Source organism: Mastacembelus armatus, unplaced genomic scaffold, assembly GCF_900324485.2.
Source record: "Mastacembelus armatus unplaced genomic scaffold, fMasArm1.2, whole genome shotgun sequence".
In the NCBI taxonomy this organism is placed as follows: domain Eukaryota; kingdom Metazoa; phylum Chordata; class Actinopteri; order Synbranchiformes; family Mastacembelidae; genus Mastacembelus; species Mastacembelus armatus.
Genome location: NW_022872883.1, coordinates 294,495 through 318,598, shown reverse-complemented (window position 1 = coordinate 318,598; position 24,104 = coordinate 294,495). Strand labels below are relative to the sequence as shown.

General features: G+C 48.5%; 2 protein-coding genes across 9 annotated transcripts; both read left to right on the top strand.

Moving 5' to 3' along the window:
- Positions 1-451: 451 nt before the first annotated feature.
- Positions 452-23,250, top strand: kiaa0586 (KIAA0586 ortholog). 8 transcript variants are annotated; one of them, XR_003295785.2, is made up of 30 exons: positions 452-1,035; positions 1,297-1,343; positions 1,727-1,793; positions 2,131-2,200; positions 2,521-2,752; positions 2,988-3,058; positions 3,297-3,381; positions 3,470-3,593; positions 4,254-4,359; positions 13,411-13,564; positions 13,789-14,423; positions 14,938-15,010; positions 15,120-15,281; positions 15,356-15,557; positions 15,731-15,877; positions 16,113-16,246; positions 16,565-16,702; positions 17,325-17,509; positions 17,609-17,733; positions 18,215-18,411; positions 18,491-18,641; positions 18,760-18,916; positions 19,241-19,479; positions 19,581-19,630; positions 19,721-19,804; positions 20,304-20,472; positions 20,676-20,818; positions 21,328-21,358; positions 22,474-23,067; positions 23,173-23,250. XR_003295785.2 is itself a non-coding variant. In XM_026308405.2 (29 exons), the coding sequence occupies exons 1-29, from the start codon at positions 738-740 to the stop codon at positions 22,614-22,616; spliced, it is 4,416 nt and encodes a 1,471-aa protein (XP_026164190.1). In that variant the 5' UTR covers positions 452-737; the 3' UTR covers positions 22,617-23,119. The 8 variants fall into 8 exon arrangements, 5 of the variants coding, with proteins under 5 accessions (XP_026164190.1, XP_026164193.1, XP_026164191.1 ...); XR_003295787.2 differs by lacking the exon at positions 23,173-23,250 and having other exon boundaries at positions 22,474-22,845; positions 22,961-23,119; XR_003295786.2 differs by lacking the exon at positions 23,173-23,250 and having other exon boundaries at positions 22,474-22,845; positions 22,926-23,119.
- On the top strand, positions 6,071-10,149 carry irf2bpl (interferon regulatory factor 2 binding protein-like). The gene has a single exon (XM_026308410.2). The coding sequence runs from the start codon at positions 6,170-6,172 to the stop codon at positions 8,168-8,170; it is 2,001 nt and encodes a 666-aa protein (XP_026164195.1). The 5' UTR covers positions 6,071-6,169; the 3' UTR covers positions 8,171-10,149.
- Positions 23,251-24,104: the final 854 nt, after the last annotated feature.

Here is a 24,104-nt window from a genome sequence, read left to right as displayed (position 1 = left end):
CGGAGCTGCCTGCTGCGTTAGGAGAGCCCTAACAACCGTCCACTTGTAGGTTCTGTTTTATTTATATTCTTTTATTTTCAAGTTCCTGAAATAAAAATTGTATAAATATGTTTATTCGCTCTTCATTATATCGCTGTCTCTGTCTGCACTAATCCTCTGTGTGTGTAGAAATGAATTTAACACAATTGCAGTTACTCTGCATGACCATTAATTCAATCAATATTATGAATAATTGATGTAAAATATCAAATTTGTGTTGTCATGCGGAACAAATTGTTAATCTCATCAATTACTTAAATTGTTTTCATGTCAGATTTTAAATCTGCTCCTTAACCCGGCACAGACGTGGTTTACTGAACAAACTCCTGCATTTTGTGTCCTGCTATGTAGGCGGAGTGAGACTTCTGTCTTGTAGTTTTTAAATCTCTGCTGTGAAGAGGAAACAGGAAGTGCTGTGTTTTGTTGTCAGCAACAGTTACTGTTTCCACACTTTGTTGTTTACCTTTGGAGTTTGTTTTATCTCCCTGTCGCCTTGTTGTTTACATGTTTAACTACATGTTTACTCGTGTTGTGTGTCTGCGGTGGCTCGTGTCGTCACTTTTATTGTGCAGCTGTTTGTTGTTTGTTACCGTTTGATGGCGGCGCGGGAAGTTTGAAAGTGTTAGCTGCTGTTAGCCTGCATGCTAACAAAACAACAAACAAACTAAAGGAAAGAAAATAACAAAACAAACGAAACGATGTTTTCTCCGCCCGCCTCACACCCTCAGTGGGACTTATCCGGTGGGCTCAGTCCGGATCAGTCCTCCTGCAGCTCGGACACCGGGGACGTTTTGATCCGGTCCACTCGGGCGCTTCTATCGGGCCGGAGACATAATGGACCCGGATCGGTCCAGATAACCGTCCAGAAGCTGCGGGACTCTCCCCAAGTCCGGGCCCGTGTGGACGACCAGCAGCAGCGGGCGAACCCTCGACAGAAGCTTGACACCGGTCCGCCCAGGAGGGCAGGGGAGGACGGTTCGCCCGGTCAGAGCTCCGGTAAGTGTTAAAGAAACAGGCCGAGCCGACTGGTGACCGGATGTTGAGTTTGGCTTCTTTGAAAAAAAAATCTAAATACTGATTTTAAACTTAATGGTATAGATATTTTGTCCACACCAAACGGTAGACCAGGTCTGACAAAAACCTGCATTTACGCAAACCTGGACCTCAATCCAGTTCCAGGTGAAACCCCAGAAAGGCTCACACAGTCCAGTCCTCGATGTGCTGTTCAGTGACAGCAGCTTCTTTGTGTTTGTTCAGCAGGAACCAGACCAGTGCTGAGGAAACCCAGAGCCACCACAGGAAGAGTGAGTCCAGAATTCACGTTCAGTTCTTCTGCTCTTACCCACAAGAACAGGCCCAGTAAAGAAACCGAGACGAGACCGGGGACACCCATGACCGGACTCCTGTTGGCAGCTCAGCTCCGACCTCCTTCCTGCGAACAGAACTAGGCCTCGGCTTCATGACCAAGACTTTTTTGTCAGAAACACAATGTTTTCTAATGGATCCGTTCTGTCCTTAAGCTTCACTTGGACATACTGCGGGGAACTCTGGGAGTTTTGCAAAACCTGAAATAAAGACTCAGCAAGAATTTTTCCCTGCTGGACTCATTTACTCACATTTTCATATTGAAATGAAAAACATCTGAGGGAAACTAGTTTGTTTTACACCTGTTTGTGTTTTTCTTCAGCCTCCAGCTGCAGAGTCGAGCCCAAACAGGAAGCTTTCTGCCGGGGCACAGAGGGACCGAAAGCCTGGTGAGAGAAACAGAGTTATCAGTCAGTCAGTCAGCCAGTCAGTCAGCCAGTCAGCAGGCACAGTCACAACAAACATTCTCATTTCTCAAAATGTGTTTTAGAAATGAATTCATTTTATTTTGTACCGTTGATATGCATCAGACATTAAAGTCTGAACATTTGTCATTATTGTTGTTGGTAAGTTGAAATGACAGAAACTCATGGAATATTGTTTTTAGATGCCAACACTGAAATCAAACCAAAGATCTTAAAACATAAACTCAGAGCTTTGGATTGTTCCTGTAAACACCAGGTGAACCCTGTCTCTGACTCCGCCTCTGCTTACATCACCTCTCAGGTGATGACCTGCTGACGTCACGTTTTGCTGCTGGAGGTCGAGGAGTCGTCCTCGCAGCCCTGAAGCAACGGTAAGAATAAAACGTGTTCAAACCTCTTAAATTTAAGGAAAAGTTGATGCGGTTTGGTGCTTTTAGATTTTTTGTTGCATTTGCAAACACCTTGTGGTGCTGTGACATACTTAATGAAATAGTTTAGAAGTTTTTTATGTAACGTTGCTGATATGAACGCCCCAGCATGACGACAACGTAACGTGATGAAGCTTGAGATTCAGATTTTTATGTTTACTGTGATATTAGGTGGAAATGTTCTGTGAGTTAGGGTTAGGTCAGTCTCTGTTATTCCAGCCCTGTCACCTGCTGGACTCAGCTGTCTGTTCTTATTCTGTCAGCTCTCACAGCGCCCCCCACAGGAGGGAGGTCAGAGTGCAGCTGTTGGACCCAGGGCCCCTCCAGAACAAATCCCAGGGTGCTCCTGATCTAAGGACCAGCTCCAAGGATGCACTGGGTGCACCGGGGGTCCAGGTAGAGCCAGGGCTGTCTGCTGGTTGCCAGGGAGACAACAGCAATGCAGCGGCCTCGGCCGCAGCTGCAGCTGTGGCTGCAGCAGCTCCCCTCATTAAGGTACTGACAGGGGTACCAGTTACTGCAGTACTGTACAAAATGTGAGTCCTTTGCTCTGAAGCAGAGTTCAGACAGAAAACTGTGTGAACAGTGAAATCTGATCCAGGACGTCCTGAGGGACTGTCTCACCTGTATCCGTACACAGGTCTGACCTGGATCTAAATGAGTTTAGAGGGACTGACAGCACAGGACCCGTCCTTTCACCTGTCTCAGTCTGTCTCCGTTGTGTGTGCAGGCTCAGGTGGACATGGAGGCGCGAGTGTCTCAGCTGGTGGACGGCGTCCAGAAGCTGCTGCAGGCCGACAGGTACGCACACACCTGCACGCTGCAGTAGGATTCAGGTGTCAGTCGTCTCCTTCGTTAATTGATGAAATGTTTTGTCTGTCAGTGGTAGAAAGTTACAGATGTACGGAAGCTTCAGCTTCATCCACCTGTTGAGTTTTGTTTGTTTCCGCTGGTTTGGATGTTAAAAAAAATCTCATTGAACTGTTTGAACTGAACGCTGCTATGACATCACTGTGACGTCATTCTGCTCTGTTGTCAGGGACAGCGGGGACAGGGGGCGGAGCCTGAGCCAGCAGACACTGCAGCACCTGGAGACGCTGCACAGCCAACAGCTGCAGCTGCAGGTAAACACTCACCTGTTCAGGTTCTGCTCACACCTCGCTCTGCTGTCTGACTACTCATTGGCCAGTGGCTCTCCTCTCCTACAATCAGAACCAGTTGCTGGAGTCCACCCTCCGGATCATGACAGGCAACGTCCCCGTGACCTCTGGGACCTCAGACCTCATAGCTCCAGATCAGCCGGGTCGTCTGCAGGTCACACAGCTGGACACTACAGGTAAGCACCAATGACTGTAGAAGGAAATGTTTTCTTGGTTGGACAGATTTTTAATGGTATCTGATTATTTTGTCGAGAACTTCCTGTTTAAAGAGCCGCTGTGACCAGCAGGTGGCAGCAGCGTCTCTCTGAGGCCTGAGGTTGTTACCATGGAAACAGCCTGCCTCAGACCTGTGTGTGTTTCTGCGGGCACAGGTTCCTTCATAGGATGGAGAGGTGGTTGTCATGGTAACCAGGCTGTTTGTAGCAGCAGGTTATTTATAGCTTCACTTTGATCGTCTGCAGCCGCATGTTGTCAGTCAAGGCCTGATCACACACATTCACCTCGAACAAAGACACTGTCAGTGTGTCAATCAATCAATCAGTCGAGCTTTATTTATATAGAACTGTTCATACTGCAAAGAGCTTCAGTGTAACACAATCCAACAGCAGCACGAACACAAACCACATTATCACCTTCATCAAGGAGACACAGGGGTTCCTAATAAACCGACTGGGTCTGAAACAGGGGTTCCTAATAAACCACGTCAGTGAGGATTTCCAAGCGGTGGCATCTCTGTAGGACTGAACAGGTTTCCCAGGTGTCAGTGGTGTTTGACCTTTATCGTTTACTCTGGAGTTTTCGTCACGAACCAAAGTCCGACTCTGCTCTGTTTTCAGAAAATGTCCTCAGCCGCCGGCAGCCAACCTGCTCAGCGATCGGAGCCGCCGCCTTGGATGCCGGTCCGGTTGCCATGGCAACACCCCAGTGTCCAGAGCAAACCAGGTGAAGGGGAGGAGGGGAGGGTGTTTCTGTGGATGTGAACGTGAAGGTTTTGTCAAACAGACCGAAGTCATGCAGACTGAGCTGCTCAGCTGTGTCGGGAATTTAAACAGGCTGATTTTCCACCAACGTTTCCTGTTGCTGTGCAGGTGTAAACAGCTGAGCCACGTCATCATGGTAACCATTGATCTGCCCGGTCTCTTCTCCAAATGTCACATTTCTGTTAAATATCAATAAACAGTGGATGAGATCATTTCACACGTGAGGGTCTGAACCTGGTTTTCTGGTCCAGGTTAGGTCTGGGTCAGGGTCTGAGTAGTGAGAAGGGTCTGGGCCTGTGTTGTGTCAGTGAGGGTCCTCACAGCTGTAGAAAGACCCTACTGTGTGTGTCTCAGACTTGATTTGCATAAACACTGAGGAAACGGGGGCGACCACGGCTGCAGCGCCTCATCCTCACGGCGCGGTCGCCAGGCGCGTTTCCATAGCAACACAGACGGTATCCATCAGTGGCGTGCCGGCCGAGATTAACCGTCACCTCTGTGGCTGTTTCATGCTTGTCTTATTCATTACGCACAAAATGAGAATTGATGATTATTTGCAAATATTTTCCACGTGATGCTTCGGCTGCAGCGCCTGCCGGTTCCCTCGTTATAGATCTCAGTAGAACAGAGAAGGAACACAGGCCGGTCCTTCAACTGAGACACAAGGACATTGCTGCTCCTGATTCCAGCTCTGAATGAAAAACTAGTAAATTATGCAGCAGGTAATAAAGGCATGAAATAAGGAGGAAACGAGGGGAGAACAGTCTCGGCTTTAGAAGCAGAACAGATTCTTTTTCTGTCGACTGGCAGCTTCAGCTTTGTGTCAGACGGCGAGAAGCTCGTGACGCCAGAAACAGAAACACAAAGAGCAGCAAACAGCCTCCTGAGTGGGCGATCGAGGCACAGCACAGAGAGAGTGGGGGAGGGAATGGCAGAGGTGAAACCTGCCTGGCAACACAGATCCAGATGTTTTTCCTTTGTCTCTGCAGCAGAACCCCCCAGTCCCCCTTAGACCCCAGCTTCAGACTATAGAACGTGGCAGGTTCACATTTTACTGAATTATGAGAAATTAGTGCACGCTCCACAGAGCACCACAGAAGAAGAGGAGGAGCTGCCCAAAAGATGGAAACATGATGAAAATTATATTTGTGTTAGTTTCAGGTGCGAGGTCTGAGTCACATGACCAGGGTTCCTGTTTCACTAATGACGCTGCAGACTCAGCTTCTGTTTCAGGGCAGGGTCTAATTAATCAGTTTGTGATATTGATCAAGGAGATGCAGAGTCAGCGTGTGATGTTTGTCGGGCACATGGCAGGGAACCGGTCTGGTTCTGACCTCTGGGATTTGTGGTTTTGGGGTCCTGAGTGACATGTGGTTTGTCTGTACTGGTCCCAGCAGGGTGTTTTGCTCTGCGGCTGGTCCTGTTTGGGTTTTCAGACTGCGGTCCCTGCTCGGCGGGGGGAGGGGGCAACAAGTGCCACACTTCAGTCTCACGGGACCTGCGGGGGGGCGGTGACGTCACTCCCTCCACCAGGTGGCATTCCTGGAGGGGGGAGGGGGGCACAGTCCAAATTCCTGAGCTCGAGTGGGAGCGAGGCATGCAGGGAAAAAAGCGCAGAGCACCCCCTCCTCCTCCGACTCTGCAGCAGCAGGAACAATAACCCGAGACCAGGAGCCGCTTCACTCCGTCCGCCCGTCCTCCTGTCTGGGTCTGCTTCCGCAGGACGAACCGGGCTGGTGTGAGCAGCCGCGCGGAGGGAGCCGGGAGGGAAAATGTCCTCCCCGCAGGTCTCCTCGTCCCGCAGACAGTCGTGTTATCTGTGCGACCTGCCCCGCATGCCCTGGGCCATGATCTGGGACTTCACCGAGCCCGTGTGCCGGGGCTGCGTCAACTACGAGGGCGCGGACCGGATCGAGTTCGTCATCGAGACGGCCCGCCACCTGAAGCGGGCGCACGGCTTCCAAGAAGGAAGATCGTCCGCCGGCGGACCGCCTCCCCCGCCGCCGCCGCAGCAGCCGAAGAGCCAGGCGGTGCTACTGACCGGGAAGGAGCCGGCGGGGCAGCTCAACCACCACCACCACCCGACGGACGGGCCGGGGAAATCCCAGCAACCCGGTTTGGACCGGTACTCGCTCGGTGCGGACAGCCGGGCTCGGTTTGACTACAGCGGGCAGAGCAGCAGGCTGCCGAACGGACTCGGAGGACCGAATGGGTTTAAACCGGACGACGGACCGCCTGAGCTGAACAGACAGAGCCCGAATTCGAGGAGCAGGAGCCACGGGGGGCTGGTGTCGGTACCTGGGCAGATGACCGTGCCGCCGAGTCTGCTGCCCCAGACCCTGCTGAACGGACCGGCCCCGCACGGCGTGGCCAGCCGAGCCGCCCCCCAGGGCTCCGTGGTCGGCGTCTCCCTGCCCGGACAGGTGGGGCTATCCGAACCGGGAGGGAAGCGGCCCGCCTCGGTGTCCAGCACGGACCAGGAGCGGGAGCTGAAGGAGAAACAGCGGAATGCGGAGGCTCTGGCCGAGCTGAGCGAGAGCCTCCGGAACCGGCAGGAGGATTGGTCCAGCAAGCCGAAGATCGTGCGGGACACGCTGCTCACGCTGTCCGGCTGCACCCCGTTCGACGTCCGCTTCAAGAAGGACCACGGGCTGGTCGGCAGGGTGTTCGCCTTCGACGCCGTGTCCAAACCCGGGCTGGACTACGAGCTGAAGATCTTCATCGAGTACCCGAGCGGCTCCGGGAACGTGTTCTCCAGTGCTTCGGGGGTGGCCAAGCAGATGTACCAGGACTGCATGAAGGACTTCGGCAGGGGTCTGTCCTCCGGCTTCAAATACCTGGAGTACGAGAGGAAGCACGGCTCCGGGGACTGGCGTCTGCTCGGGGATTTATTACCGGAGTCGCTGCGCTTTTTTAAGGAGGGCGTGGGGGGGGACATGCTGCCGCAGCCCTACGTCGACGGCAGCTTCCCGCTGCTGCCCACCTCCCTGGTGCTGCCCGGACGGGCTCTGGCCTCGGGCAGCGGGAGCGGCAGCTCCAGGGCCGGGCTGAGGAAGAGAAAAGCCTCCCCGGAGCCGGACTCTGCGGACGGGGGCCTGAAGCTGACGGAGGAGCAGCACAGGCAGCAGTGGATCAGCAGCCAGACCGAAGCCCTCAAACTCTCCATGGCCGCGGGCTCCTTCGCCGGCCCGCCGCCCCCGCTCGGTCGCGCCACGCCCCCGGAGTCCGCCGCGCCTCCGCAGAACGGACAGTCCCCGATGGCCGCGCTCATGACAGTCGCGGACACGCTCGGGAACGCTCACTCCCCCAACAAGGACAGGGACTCTGTTCACTCCACCACCTCCTCCTCCAGACACAACAGCAGCAGCCCGGTGTCCCCCGCCTCCGTGTCCGGACAGAGGCGCCTCTCCTCCCGCAACGGAGACCTGGGGCTGTCCGCGCCCTCTCAGTCCGCGGGGGGCGTGGACCAGGTGCATGCGCAAAACGTGCCCGACTCCCCCATGGCCAACAGCGGGCCTCTGTGCTGCACGATCTGCCACGAACGGTTAGAGGACACGCATTTCGTGCAGTGTCCCTCTGTCCCCAACCACAAGTTCTGCTTCCCCTGCTCCAGAGAGAGCATCAAGGCCCAGGGAGCCTCCGGGGAGGTGTACTGCCCCAGTGGGGAGAAGTGCCCGCTGGTGGGCTCCAACGTGCCCTGGGCCTTCATGCAGGGGGAGATAGCAACCATCCTGGCTGGGGATGTGAAGGTAAAGAAGGAGAGAGACCCCTGAGGAGGAGGAGGAGATTCTTCATCTCTGCTCTCACTGCAAAACACAGTGGGTGAACCAGAGTCTGCAGCTGAGCCTCTGAGCCGGACTCCTCTAGTGTCTGTCAGCGCGGGGGGGGGGGAGCCAGAGTCTGAAACAGGGCTGCCATAGGACTTTATTCCACAACAGAATCCAGAATAATTCCATGTTATTATCCAGGTGCATGTTCAGGTACGTGGGTAAACAAACCAGCTTCACTAAATCAGTCAAACATGGGGTTCTAATAACTTGGTGAGTTAGATTCATTCTTGCTTATGAGCTTTATAGTGAAAAACATTTTCAGACGTGTTTCAGTCGTAGATCAGCTCAGCAGCACAAACACAGCAGGTCTGTACTTCCTGTGTCACAAACACACGGACGATAGACTCCGACTCCTTAGAGCGAATCGCCGTCATAAACGACTTGACTTGACTGAGCAGCCATTGTTTCATCTTCAGCTGGACTCTTAAGGAATCTGTGTATTTTCTGTATAGATCTGGGGGCTGGAACTAGTGATCAGCTTCCAGTATTGATTAGGTTTGAAAAGTGTGTAGAACAGCAGAAATACTGAGGTCAGAAGAGACGAACCTCCCAATACAACCACACGACGTCTTGTTTTGAATTATTTGTTGTAGAACCTCATTTTAAATGGAACAGTTCTGTCAACAGGGGCCCATAAATTAAACAGACATGAATTCTGATTAAATAGTTAATCAATAATGAAAACAAAGCACCAGTTCTTTTACACAGGATGAGTTTCCAAGACTGACCGTTGTTTCTACACTAAATATTTTTAAAATGAGTTTAAAACCAAACCAACACATTCGATGAACATTCGATGAACATGCAGTAAAGAGGTTCAGTGGTTTTCATGTGGGGGGGCAGGAAGAACATTTGTAGCCAGACAACCGTTTTCATTTATGCTGAATCAGGAAAACCAGTCGTTTGTTGATTGAGGCCCTAAAGGTTTGACTGTTGAAAGTCCGACTCCTCTCCATCCTGGTGTCAGGACCAAGTGGACAAACTGAGGATCAGATACACTTGTAGAAAATATATACATGTAGACTTTAGTGTCAGAAACAGCTGTGGACTTTATTTTAGCCTCTGGCTAAAACAGCTGCAACACTTTGACTTTCAAAATCTCTTTTGAAGCTAAAGTGCCAGACGTGAACTGGTTCCAGCTTCCGTTCATGTTTGAAATGGGAACATTTGCAGGTTTTCTTAATTTCCCATAAAAACACTGAAATGTTTGGACTGTTAATCAGACAAAACAAGACATTTGAAGACGTCACCCTGCACTCGGGAGCGTTTTAAGGTAAATCGTTGGTTAGTTACAGCCCTGTTTCAGATTTTCTTCACATGAATTTATCAGTTTCAGCTGAGTATTGACCCACTGAAGTATTGACAGAAATCGTCTGCAACTGAAAGAGAACTGGGTAAAATTATGTTGGAAAATGTGTCAGAAGCCTGTGACGTTCTAAAGTTTAGGGATGTGTGAGTCTCTGAAATGTGTGAGGGGATTGTCGACATACAATGATAATTTGTGAGTGTGATATTTCCTGAGCGCTGACAGACTTTAGTGGAAAGAAGAGGTTCTTCAGGCTGAGCCGCTGCAGTAAAGATGGAGGTTCTTGCAGTCGAACATATAAATATTCTACATATGGATGTTTCCAAAAAAGTCGTCTGATGAAGGAAAACGAGTGTTTGTGTTGTCGTGGAGGTGTCGGAGGTGTGAACAGCGACGGTGCGATGTTGTGTTCAAACAGACTTCATCATCACACTGTCAGGTTATAAAGTCGTGTCTGTAAAAACAATAACGGTTTTAATTTTTATAGAAGTTTTAAGGTATTTTATTTGATTCTTTTAGAATCATGTTTGACTTGAATTTGATTTTTTTTTTACAGAATTTGATTTTTGTAATTTTTTTTAATTTTTAGAAGGTTCAATTTTTTTACAATTTTTCATTGCCCGATTTTTTTTCTTCAGCCAGTTTTTATCTTCAGTGGTCGAAAACATGAGGACACATTTCCTCTTCCTGTTTTTATTTATTTTAACTGTGTTCTATTCCTGCAGTGACAGATGATAAAACAAACATAACATATTTGATCTTGTAATGTGCCTTGGAGCTGAGTCCGTTGTAATAAAATCACTTGGTATGAACTTTGCCTGTGACTTTTATTTCTGGTGAAATAGACAGGACTTTATTTTGAAATCCTTGCAGAGAAGAGGGTTTAAAATGTCCACAGATCTCAGATCAGCCTGACTTTGTGGAAATGTGTGAAAAGATGCAGAAACGCTCAGTGGAAACAGCGACCATGAGCCGTCAGCAGTGACGGGAGACTGCAGCACAAACACAGAAAACACTGTGGCTGTGGAGCAGAGGTGAACTGAGCATGTGCAGAACTCGGCAGGAAACAGTCTTCAGGTGTAGAGCTGAAAGCTGATTGGCTGTTCATAGTTTCAAAACGCCTCAGATTGAGATGGAGGCTCCAGCGTGGCCTCGCAGTTTGTTGTCACTTCGAAGTGACCTGGGGAAAAGTAGATCATGTGATGTGGACGGTCCTGACAGACAAACTAAGATTTCAGTTTGAAGTGTCACTTCTTCATAGTACCAGTGCTAAGTACATTTTGCAGTAATAACACAATCATTATCATTAATAGTATTTGTAGCAGTTCTATCAAAACAGTGATATTAGCAGTGTTATTGTCAGTGGTATTAGCCACTAGTACCAGCAGTAATATTTCTTACAGGAATAATATTTGTACTGTGTAACTTGTATAGTAACAACAGTCAAAGTAAAACTATGTGTAGCTATACCAGTTGTATCAGTGCCCAACTCCTGTAATAGTACTACTGCAACCACCATCAATTGCATTAAAAGTATCAGTCATATGGACACTAGTATCAGTGGTAGTATTATTAGCAGTATCAGTAGTACTTTGAGTCCTTGCAATTGTAGTTTGCTGCATTGCAGATTTTTGTCTTTAAGCAACAAAAACACTTGGACTCTGTGTGTGTGTGTGTGTGTGTGTGTGTGTGTGTGTGTGTGTGTGTGTGTGTGTGTGTGTGTGCGTGCGCAGTGATGGTTAAGGTGCCCTTGGCTCAGTGAAGTAAACACTGTGCATGTTAACACAGACATTGTGGGGACTCCAGGGTGGTTTCCTCACATCACATCTGTGTGTGTGTGTGTGTGTGTGTGTGTCACTGGGAGTGGCAGTTTCTGCTCTGCAGAGAGAGAGCGAGTGGTAAAGTGACATAGGGTGTCAGTGGGTTTCCTCGGTCCCTGCAGTGGAGCAGAAAGTGTAAACAGTGTAAAGTAGGACAGCGCTCCTGACATGACTGTTTCCTCAGCAGCTCAGGTGAAGTACAGAACATAACCAAGTGCAGCAATGAGCCTCATGTCTCACGTAACAACATCACGAAACAGCAGAAAGTCAGATCTTCGTCCGGCCCACATAACGAATGAAAGCTCTCCTCTTGTTTCCAGCATCTGGAATCAAACGGCAGGTCACTGACACTCACTTGTCGGGGCAGGAGGCTTGTCATCACGACTCCTGATACATTTCTGCTCACAAATCCAAGGGTTCCATTGAGTTTTGTTTTGCTGACGTACTGTAGATCAGCTGCATTTCAGTAAGTAAACAACACAAACGGCGTCAAGTGCTTCTGCATGTGACAGGCGTGTTCCTGCGTTATACAGAACAAACAACTGCGATCTCCTGTTTTCTTTCTCTGTGCTGTTTGAAATCCTGTGATTAGCTGATTAAATAATGTGTATACGTCACCCACCTTCTCCCGCTTTGTGTTCTCTGTCATCTCAGAGCCAAAACAGCCATCCCCTCCCACTAAGTGATACATAACTTAAATAAACCAACCAGAGCCTGCCCTTTACACCAGAAGACACTGACACCAACAGCCCATATTTATGTCGTCTGTATATTCACATCGTTCAGTTAGAACAACTGTGGACTCACTGGTTCCACCATGTAAATCACAGCCAGGCACCAACACTGTTGATCTGAATGATCGTGAGCTGACGTGTTTAGGTTTCACGTCCTCAAGCAGCCTCTCAAATTCCAGCGGACCGACCGTCTCCTTCCCCCTCCCCCACTGTTGGGCAGGATGCTGTGGTTGCCATGGTTACCAGCCTCCTGGCCGACAGCATCATTTATTCAGGAATGTGCTGAAGAAACAAAGAGTGAGAGGAAACATAGCGTGTGAAATGTGGATCAACTGTAAATAACGTAAAACAGTTGTGAGACCACAGGTGACAGGTGGATGTTTAGTGTGTGTGTGTGTGCGTGTGCGTGTGCATGTGCGTGGTTCATCCTCATTGTCTCACAGTGTCGATTTCATTTAAAGATGATGATGTCAGCACCATATCTCCCAGCATCCCCCACCACTCTCCCTCCCTCCCCTGTTTCTATTTTTTCTTTCTGGCTGAAAATCGAGCCGTCGGCTGACGTGCTCTGTCTCTTTGTCTCCATCTGATTGGTTGAGTTGACGTCGTGCCGCAGACCTCACCTGAACCTCTGTGGTTATTTAGGACTGAACCTGAATGAATCCAAAAAAGTGATGAAGCAGCGTGGGTGACGTCTTCAAATGTCTGATTATTTATTTTTACTATTGATCCATTAATTGATTATTTGACTAGTGTTATCACGTGTGATGTGCTTCAGTTTGGTTCTGAATCCTCCATTTTACCTGAGAGAGGGGAGAGAGAGGGGAGAGAGAGGGGAGAGAGGGGTGAGGGGAGGCCACAAGGACAAAAAGTAGGAAAAGGGCAACAGAAAGAGAAGCGTTGATATTCAGCTCCACGTGTTACTACAGAGCTCATGAATTATTGGTGGTGTGTGGCGTCTACAGAGGAGAGGCCTGTTTCACCTCCTCCTCTCCCACCTCCCAATGAATGGATCCTCTCTCCTCCCTCAGCATCCCTGCTCACTGTCACCATTGGAAACTGCTGAAGTGTTGCCTAGCAACAGCAGCAGCAGCTGTGTGCGTTTCTGAGGTGCCATTTTCTCACTACCCATCAGCCCCATGCTGTCCATCCTGTGTGTGTGTGTGTGTGTGTGTGTGTGTACCTAAACCTTGCAAGTTTGAGGCTCCTTCAAAATAAAGGGAAAGAGAAGTACCAATATAAGCACAATAAAAGCACAATGTTTTACGAGTCACTTCCATCTCCTCTTAATCAAATGATCTACTGTCTGTTTTTTTAATTCAGAGATGAATTATTCACTGTCTCTATGGCAACCCAGCCACCTGAAGGAATTCACCTGCAGTCTTTAGCCAATGACAGCCAGGCAGTAGCAAGAAGAGCCAATGAGGTGCTGAGGGAGATGGGTCGTCTGAAGAGTGAGATGAATCAGCTGTTAATGGTGAGTGGACAAACAGGCAGAGTACAGTAGAGTACAGGAAAGTACTGTCAATAAAGTACAGTCCAGTACTGTCAATAAAGTACAGTCCAGTACTGTCAGTAAAGTACAGTACAGTAGAGCAGAGAACCCCAGAGATCATAAACTTCATATTGACAGGCCTGATGTCAGTGAGTGTAGGTTTGTTTGTTAATCTAAAGTCTGATCGACTGTCTGTTGTCCAACAGCCAGAAGATTCTAGGAAAACCACCACACCTCCACCAGACCAACTCCAGTCCCAGCAAAACCAGTTTCAACCTCATCAAAATCCACCGCAACCAACCAACTCCCACCAATCCCAACGAGCTAAGTCCCAACGGAACCAGTCCAGGTCACATCAAACCTACACCCAGCAATCCCAATCTGAGCAAAATTACATCCACTCCTATCAAAAGCAGTCCCAACCAAACCACTTCAAATCCAAACATGCTCAGTCTCATCAAATGCACTCCAATGAAAACCAGTTCCAACCCAAGAACTTCCTGTCTCCACAAGTCCAATTGCATCAAACCGCATCCCAACAATCTCAGTCCCAAAAAAACTACACCCACTTCCAACAAAAGCAGTCCAACGAGTTCAAATCCCCAGAAAAACAGCCCTATTCTCATACTGCCCAGTCCCAGCAAACTCAAACCCAGTCCCAGCAGTCCCATTCCTTGCTGGACCACAAGCCTGTGGTTCCGTCCATGTTGGAGGAGGCGGGTCAGGTTCTTCGTCAGGTTCGGAGACAGAAAAAAGTTCTGGAGGAGAACCTGGAGGCTCTGCTGAGAGCCAAGACTGGAGAGGTCCTACACTGCCAACTGGAGGCTCTGGCTGCTAACAGGTATCTACTGCTAACTATCTGCTAACAGGTAGCCTAGCTACTGCTAACTAACTGTCTGCTAACAGGTAGCCTAGCTACTGCTAACTAACTGTCTGCTGATGACATTTCTGCATTGTGAGGACATTTTATCTGGGTCACACCTTCAAAGGGCTGTTTCAAGGTTCAGATCTGGTTTTAGGGTCCAGGTTAGAACCCGGTTTAGATCCGGTTTGGAGTAGACATTTAGTTGTGACAGTTCAGTGTTGGTCCCCACAGCTGAAGTAAAACTAACTTGTGTGTGTGTGTGTGGTAGTCATGTTGATTGACAGCTGGTCTCTGGGCAACCTACAGGCGGAGCTGAGATGAAGCTTCACCCAAACATCACTTTGATTGACAGCTGTCAGACTGAAGGGACTGTCGTTCCTGTCCACTTCATCTTTCTGCTGTTTCTTTTTCTTCAGTGAAGGAAACCAGAATGAGTGTGACTCATTCAGATCTGCTTTCTCTTACTGTTGGTGTCCTCTGGCCTTTGCAGAGACTGGACTGAAGGGGTTCGGATCAAAAAGACTGTAGATGCCTGGATCAACACCTTAACCAAAGACATTCAGGTGAGCTCCCTGCAGGTTTCACACCAGAATCTGGTTCCACTTTGACACAGGTCTGTGGTGTTAGCGTTTATTTAGGTAAACTGCAGAGACCCTGTCTCCTTCTCCTTAGGCTGAGTTGTCCTCTGAGGACACTGCAGTGACATCACAGCCGAGAGCTGCTGGGAGCTCCACCCACTCAGGGAAAAGGCGGGGGCCAGTGAGCACACTCAGAGAAACAGGAAGTACGACTGCGGGTGGGAGGGGAAGCAGACAGACAGTTAAGCACAGAGCGGTAAGACTGGACTCAGATTGATTTGTTTGGTTTGATCACTAACACACAGGTAATTATTCTGTCATTAATGACAGAGGGCGGAGCCTGACAGAGTCACAGGTGTGCTAACAGAGGTTGGACAGGTAGATGGAGAGTCTTACCTGACTCGTCTGTACGGCAGAGCCCCGTACGACGGTCTGAGACGAACACTGAAGAAGAGTCCATACCTTCGCTTCAGCTCACCTGCCTCGCCGCTCTGCAGGAAGCCCCGCCCACGCCTGGTGGAGAGTGTCAGAGGTGAGAAAAGAAAACACCTTTCTGTCGATTAAAATAAATAGTTGGAGAAATGGGAAAACTAAAAATAAAAACTTTGTTTGGTTTGATCTGCTGGTCACATATGTCCATCGTCTCCTGACGAATCCAGTCCGGTTCAGTAAGAATTCACAGATTTAGATTCTGTCCTTTCTCAGGTGTGAAGGTGAAGTCCTGTAAGACTCAGACAGGTTTGGCTCCTGGTTCATCACCTGTAGAACCTCATCACTACACCTTCAGCTCCACCCACATGACCTCTGGTGACCCTGCTGACATGCACTCTGTTCCCATGGCGATCCTGCTGGGTCAGTTAACTAATTAACAGTATCAGGTTATTATTGCTGCAACGGACAAGGTGACAAAAAAACCCTGAAAAAATGACCAATAAATTGAAAATAAAATATAAAAATTATATAAAAATGTAGTAAATGTTATTGGAAAGTACAATTACTTTGAAAAATTGAAATATTTAGTAATAAAATGTTGATATAAAGAAATAGAAAAATACTAAAAATAAAGTGAACCCCGTCTGCCCCCCAGGCCGTCCCAGGATCAACTCGTCTTCAAAACATCTTCTCAGGGAGCATCAACAGGAAGTGACATCACCACCTGTAGCTCCTCCCACAGCTAGTGTGTTTGCCATGGATGACGGAGCACCTGAGCCGCTGCCACAGGTGAGCTAGGTGTGCCTGTTACTGCCGCCTACAGGCTGCAGAGAGAATTACACATCCTTTTCATTTGCGTTTGAGCGTTGCTAAGGTAACCAGCTTCAGCACCATCCAGGTGAAGTTTTTTACCTTAACAACTGATTAATTTTCTCCTCACCGTCAAACTCTTTCTGATCGATCCATTCGAGCCACCTGTAATGGCAGAAGACAAAATTATTTAGCCCCTAATGACGTTTTAAACCCAAACTTTATCAATCCTGGAGAAAATGTAGGAAATCTATAAAGTTTTAAAATGTAAGGCAACAGGTGTTGTTGTGTCAACAGGAGGTGGAACAGCAGAACACAGGAGAAGCTCCTCCATCACACGCTGTCCACATCCTTGAGACGAAGAGTGAGGAAGAGGAGGACGGAGACAACATTTTCCCTGGAACTGACTTCCTGTCTGTCGCTGATGTCATCCAGGTAAGCCTTCATCCTCTCCCTCGTCTCCTGTTCGTTGTGGACCTGTGTATAAACTGTTTCAGTGTGAGACAGTCCCACAGCGCCTCCTGCTGGACAGACAGAAACCACCTGCTCGTCCCCACTTCTCTGTTATGTTAAGCCATGTTTCCTCACCATGAACAGACCATAGTCGTCCTCAGCTATTTCTACCTGCAGTGTTCGGCGATGTCAGTCAGAGCTCCTACAGGTGAGGTGTAATGAGGCCCAAACAGGTGGAATAGTCCAGTCCCCACAGATGAAGCTACAGATGAACAGTCCCATCTCACTGACCTTTGGCAGGTGCTGCAGTCTGACTTTAGCAACCAAATCCAAAAATATTGTACTTCTTGTTTTTCTTAAATGTTATTATTCTTCATGTTATCATTTATATTTACAAAACATGGAACTATAGTTTTCTCCTGTGCTGTTTTGTTTTCCATATCCTGTGTTCTTGTACGTTTGGTTTCTGCTGTGACGGACAGTACATCCTGAAAATACACAACAAATAAAAATAAAAAATAAGTTATGACCACATCACTGCTGTGGTTTTAAGATAGTCTGATAAACTGCGTTAACCTCAGCTGTGTCCCCCATCTCCCCTCAGCAGGAGGTGAGCATTGAGGGTGAGGAGGCTGTGGAATTGGATGGGGTACCGTCTCCTCCTCCGGTCCTGTACCAGGGTCCGGTCTTCCCTCCCCAGACTGGTCCTGCCCTTCCTGCCCAGGACGAGACCTCCATCCTGGGCTTGAACCATCAGAGAGACGCCCTGGAGCACCGTCTTGTGGAATGGTGAGAAACCAGTGTGAACTGGACTAAAGTGGATCCTGTGGTCCTGTTTGGTTCTACTGTCTTCCACTTTTCTATTGTGTTCTGCTGTGTTCTGCTCAGGGTGGAGCAGCAGCTGATGTCCAGGATGATCTCAGAGATGTACCATGCACCTCCTTCTGACCCCGCCCACATCCTTTCTGAAGACCAATCAGAGTGCGAGGAGCGGAGCGCCACCTCAGACATTGGTGAGTGGACACGGACCCACCAATCAGAACAGACTTCTTCATATAGCTGCTCAGTCATTGTCCACATGGCTCAGGTGTTATGTTCATGGACAGAACAAAACCTGGTTCAGTTTTTCTGCAGGGATGCTACTGAGAACTGACATTTTTTAAAAGTTAATTTTATTTGTGTGAAATCTTTGGACAGTTTGAATATGAGAGCACAGACATAGTCTTTAAGCTAGTGTCATCAGCCACATATCAACAAAAGACTAAACTAGGCATCAAAAGCCAATAAGACCCCACGTCTTATGTGGAATTCTATAAACAGGGATGAAATAACAGGAAATGGTCTGAAAGTGAAACGGCTGTCTGCTGTTGGTGGATGGTGTGCGTCACAGACCGTGGAGATGTCAGATTTGTGTACTTTGATTCAGATTTGTGACAGGGTGAGCTGCTGTCCTGTCAGGTGTCCTCTCTGTGACGCTGTCTGTTCCCTGTGCAGTGGAGGCAGCAGGGGGTGCAGGTCTGCAGCTCTTTGTGGACTCCAACATGTCAGTGGACTCAGGTCTGATCAGGCAGCTGGTTCAAGAGGTTTTGGCTGAGACGGTTTCCCTAATGCTGGGGCAGAGGGACACACTGGATACAGGACCAGAACCAGGACTGGAAGTACCAAAACCAGGACCTGCAGTACATGAGGAGGTACAAATTCTGAGACAAACTTCGCTGTGTCTTTTTGTTCCTGATCACAAACTGGCTCATGCTGCTTCTTCTGTTCCAGGGCAAACTGGTTCCACTGGTCCCCACACCTGCACCTACCCCTCTACACAGCCCAACTCCACCTGTCCAAGAGGTCACTCCCCTGTCCACACCCCCTCCCTCTGAACCAACCAGCCTGCAGCACGAGGAGTCTCAGCCAATGACAGCTCCAGGTGACACATAGTCACTGTATTAGCATTAGCATTAGCAGTAGCAGGAGGAACATGTCAGAGCATCACTGCCTCATGTTTGTTCATTCCCATGTTTTTGTGTCTAATGATGAATCTTCAGAACATGTAGCCACACCCACATCCAGCCCAGAGCCCACCCCCTTTGCAGGTAGACCTGCTGTTCATCAAACCCCGCCCCCTCTGACATGGGAAGACCCTGAGCTCCCATTGGAGGAGGAGAGACCGGAGGAACACCTGAATCCAGACAGACAACCGCTGTATGTCCACACACATGCACACGCTGCAGGAATAATAAATCAATAAATCAGGTTTCTTATCAATACACGTCTTCAGTGATGGTTTTCATGATGGTTGAATCGTGTTCCTGACTGTTAGTTGGGAATGTGAACTTGTAAAATCAAACTACACTGAAGACAGACTGGAGCTCTGATGGAGCTCAGATTCCACATCGACCTGCCTGTCGCTCACAGTGTCTCAATAATCAATAATAATTAATTAATTAATTAATTAATTAATTTTGTCTTTTCACAAACTGCTGCATCATTGTCTCATTAAAGCTGTGACTCTGTCTCCCCCTGCAGGCTGATGTCAGTCGCAGAGGAGGAGCCTCCGCTCTCCTCCCCTCTTCCTCTTCCTGCTCCTTCCTTGTCTCCCCCCCCCCCCAGTCCAGACCCCAGAGCAGTGTCCCCCTCCAGCTCCTCCGAGGGCTCCAGCGGCACCAGCAGCAGCAGCACAGTGACAGCAGGCACCGATGCAGCCCTGAAACACATCTCAGAGGGAGAGCTGCTCATCAGCGTCAACCAGCTGGCCGCCCTGACAGGTGCGTCTTCACCGTCATCATCATCACACCTACATCCTCTGTGGGCTCTGAAAACTCCACCTCATCCAAGAAACTTTACCATATATTACCTTATATTTCAGAGGAGACCATCTGCAGTTTGTCCAGCTCCCTGCATGAGCTGCAGGACATGGTGAGACACACTCAGCTTGTTTTTCACTTTCAGTCTGTTTGTAGCAGTAAAGCCATTTAATGGAACAGGCTGTTTGTGTCCCTGCTGCAGGACCTTGACCCCCCCAGTGAGGGACAGGTCAGAGGTCATGAACTTCTGCTGACAGAGCAGCAAGGAGAGAGACCACAACCAGAGGTACACACACACACAGTCATGTTTCATTTCATCTCAGGGACATTACATGGACGTTCATTCACACAGGATCAGTCCATGTGTGTCTGTCACTGAGTCCAGATCCCATCCAGAGACTGGCAGCACCAGTGAATGTGTGTGAATCCAGAACCTGGTTCAGCTTATGGGTCTGCGCCATAGACCTCCATTGTTGTCCATAAACTCTTAAAAACCCAGCAGGGAGCCACACCACTGACCTGGCTCACATGGTTCTTCCTCACCAACAATGGGAGGCCCGTCTTTTTCCAAAAACCAGCTCCAGATGCTGCTGAGAGCAGAGAGAAGCTGGAGGAGCAGTTTATAAAACATGTGGTTACGCTAAAATGTAATGATTTAGGTTTTGGGGACCTGCTTTTCGGATGTTGACTCTCCACAGTGTAAGTGTGTAAACAGATTTATGTCCCCACAACATGAGTAATATCAACCCCACACACACACAGTGACCTCTGACCTCTGTCCTCAGGGCTCCTGGGGGAGGGAGGATCTGGATCAGGAGGAGGTGAGTGTGGGGGAAGTGAGAGACGACTGGACTAGAAAACCTGCCAGAACTACAAATCCCAGGAGCTGCAGTCAGAGTGGGACAGCATGGCAGGGTCGTACCTCCTCACCTGGACAGATGAGTGAGTTTGCAGGTGTGTCTGCCTTCAGTCACCGCTGAGGGGAAACAATCCAAATGTGCTGGTTTTCTATGAAGCTGCTTCTGTCACGTCACATTTCCACAATCTGAGTCCAGAGGAGGAAACTGATCTGACTTTGCCTATTTTCACTGTATTCAGACAGAAACTTGCTGTCCATTGCTGACATCGCTCTGACATCACTGCCTTTCTTTTTTCAGACGTGTCAGAAGTCAGTTCTGGAACGACTAATCAGGGCTTGGTTGCTGTGGGTGACATGATGGTGGATCCGCTCAGCACGTTGACCTCTGACCTGTCAGTGACTCCTCCCCCTTCACACCTGGGAACACATTTTGCAGGACAGGTGAGACACACGTGAAAGTACCGTATTGGCCTGAATAGAAGACCGCCCCATTTCCATACGGTGGTTTTGAGACTTTCAGGAAACACGTTTCTGAGAATCATCACTGACCCTAAAACATGACTGACAATGAATCGGCCACGGACTGACCTGCCAGCATCGTTACGTCTGAGGACTGAGATATTTCAGCCTGTAGTTCACTGTCCCACAGATTTGTCTTCGTTTGTACAGGAACGACGACAGAGATGCTGTGAACTCGTGAATTAATTGAAACCTGGTTAGAGCCTCCAGGTTGTGCAGGATCAGCTGCACAAACCCAACTCTGACTCACTCCCTGAAAACACATCACGCATAATGCACCACTCTCAACTTATTTTTTGGGAAAACCATCTTATATTCAGGCCAGTACGGAACGTGACCACATGTGTCCAGATGTTTGTGTGTTCTCTGATACGTGACGCAGCTCAGTGACTGAACCGTGAACTGAACCGATTCTGTCTGTTTGTGTTCAGGTTGATCCCGTCCAGCTCAGACAAGACAAAGGTAGGTGTGAAAATAAAGTCCTGTTTCGTCAGCTGTCAGTAGGAACTGTGCGGGTTCTGTTACTGGTGGGGGCTAGTCAGGACTGAGACGTTACAGCCCTGGGTTGATTCGAAACAGCCAAAAATGATAACAGCATTTCTGCCCCAGGTGAGTTCACCTGTGCAGAGAATAAACCAGAGGCTGGACAGAAACTTTGATGTTTCATTGTCATCAGAATTCTTCATTTTCTGTCTTTACGTTTCAACACAAACCAGCCTGCAGTCTGGCTGCAAAGCGTCTGCTCACCACCAGAGGGCGACGTCTCCCTGTTACCAGCAGCTACTGAGGACTTACTGGTTCAACTGGTCAGAATCACTGAAGACTTTGATTTCTAGTGTCAGTTTTTAATGAAATTGTTTCTATAAAATTGTTCAGTTGGGTTCCTAATAAAACGACTGGGTCTGACACAGGGGTTCCTAATAAACACAGACATAGAAAGACACGCACACACAGTGAAAGCATCCGTGAGTTTCGCTCCTCACTGACTGCACATCCAGCACATCTCCATACATGGCCATGTTTACGCCGACCCACTGAGCTGCTCTGGTGTGTGTGTGGATGTAAATGTCTGCACGGACTCTGCTCCGCCGTGGGGACCCTGCTCCGCCGTGGGGACCCTGCTCTGCCGTGGGGATGTCCTGCAGGTTGTCAGATTTCTGCAGACACTGTTGAGAATGTGAGAGCGGCCCTGCAGCCTGAGTGGGTCCAGTGTTGGGATGAGGCAGTAAAGCCACATCTCTACACTACACTTCCTTGTCAGCTGAGACACGTGTTAAAAATGTCTTCCTCTGGTCCAACCGGCACCCACAAAGTCCTGTACAAGAGCACTGATCTCTAAACCTGACCCACCCTGTCCTGCACCCCGACCCAAACCTCAAACACAGTTTTAAAATGGACTGAACTAGACTGGATGTTCTGTACGTGTGTGTCTGGTCCTGTTTCCCGTCAGAAACACGTCCATGTGCTCGCAGCGTCTCCTGTCGCCGTCTGTGTGTGGACAGCTGAACTAAATGTCAATGAAAGGATTTAAACCACGTGTCACAGCAGCTTCTGATCGGGCCCGTTTGTGTCCGCAGGTGGACGACAGCAGGGTGACGCGGGAGGAGCCCGAAGGATGGAGGTCCGTCTGCCCGCAGTCCAACTGGAAGACGAAGAGGAGGCGATGGAGGAGTCGCTCAGTGCAGCAGATACAGTCTCTTCCTCCAGTGATGTTTTCTAGAAAGAAAAGAAGGAAAGGAAACATGAGTCTGTCTCAAATTCCCTCTTTGTCCCTCCCCACATCCTCCCTCCATCCTTCAATCCTCCCTCCTTCCTTTAATCCTTCCTTTAATCCGCCTTCCAGCCTTCCTTTAGTCCTCCATCCTTCAATCCTCCATCCTTCAATCCTCCCTCCATCCTTCTATCCTCCCTCCTGCTGCATCAAGGAGGTTCCAGCAGTTTGAGATGACGTGAGTTTTTAGCCGCTGCTGATCTTTTCTTCTTTCCATGTTCTGATTAAATTTTACTTGAAAACTCTTCACCACCTCAGGACACTCGTCTGTGACCTTTGACCTCTGTTTGCAGCCAAGATGAACTCTGACCTGCAGCTTGAACACAAAGACCGGTGTTTACCCAGAATCAACATGTGTCTTCAGGATTTAAAAACGATCGCTGATCAATAACACTGATCAGTAAGTTCATGTAGTTTTTTAAATGAATAAATGCTTTTATTGAAGTTTTAAATTCAGTTCCATTTTTTCAGTTCAATCAGCTGTTTGATTTCACTGTGTCTTCAGGTTTTAGACTTTTTTTTAGTTTTTTACTTTATTTTGACGGGGAAGCAGAAGGAAAGAGGAGACATCGCTTCCTGCAGGAAAAACGAAAATTAAAAGTACGATAAAGATTTTTCTGCCTCTTTAATTTGATAAAAACAAATAATGTACCTTTTTATATTCTGTCTTTCCCCTCCTGCTCTTTAAAAACATGACAGCACCTTTATTCTTGTTTTAACTGATTTTTATTGTGTTTGGTTTTGAAAAGTGCTGCTGGAGCTGCATCAATTATTAGTTTCTGATTAATTGTCCGTCTGCAGCAGGTAAAGCCACAGACGTGCTCCAGGCTCAGACTCACTCTGTGTTTGTAGACAGTGAATAATCCTGTAGTGCATCAGAGTGAGGGAGTATTGATCAGACGGATTGATCAGCTCTCTGTGGATCTGTGTCTGTCTGCTGATCAGTGTTTTCAGACGAAGGATTAAGCTCTGCAGCTTTAATGAAGCTGGTCTGTGGCATCAGGACACAAAAACCAAACACAGCAGCTCATCGATAAAACTGATCATTAAACTCATTGACTACATTCAGATTTAAAATGTTTTTGTGCTGAAAAGACTGAAGTTATTGATTTTTGGAGCTTCTGTCTGTGGGAAACGCGCCTGAAGCTGCTTAAAACATTTGGTTTAATGGAAAAACAATAATCATCTTCTTCAACCTGTTGTCCAGGTCCATTTACTTTGGACCCTGAGTCGGTTCCAGCTGTTCACTAGATGATCACTTTCCGTCCTGTTTCCTTTTCACAGGCATTCAGATAAAAATTGGTTCATTAATACTTTTTTGTCCTTGTTGTCTTCGGAGTCCAGCTGCACCTGAACCTGACGTGACAGAAACCAGGCGAAGAGCCACATGAAGATATTGAGTCTCATTTCGTGCAGGTTTCTGTCTTGTCCTCTTAC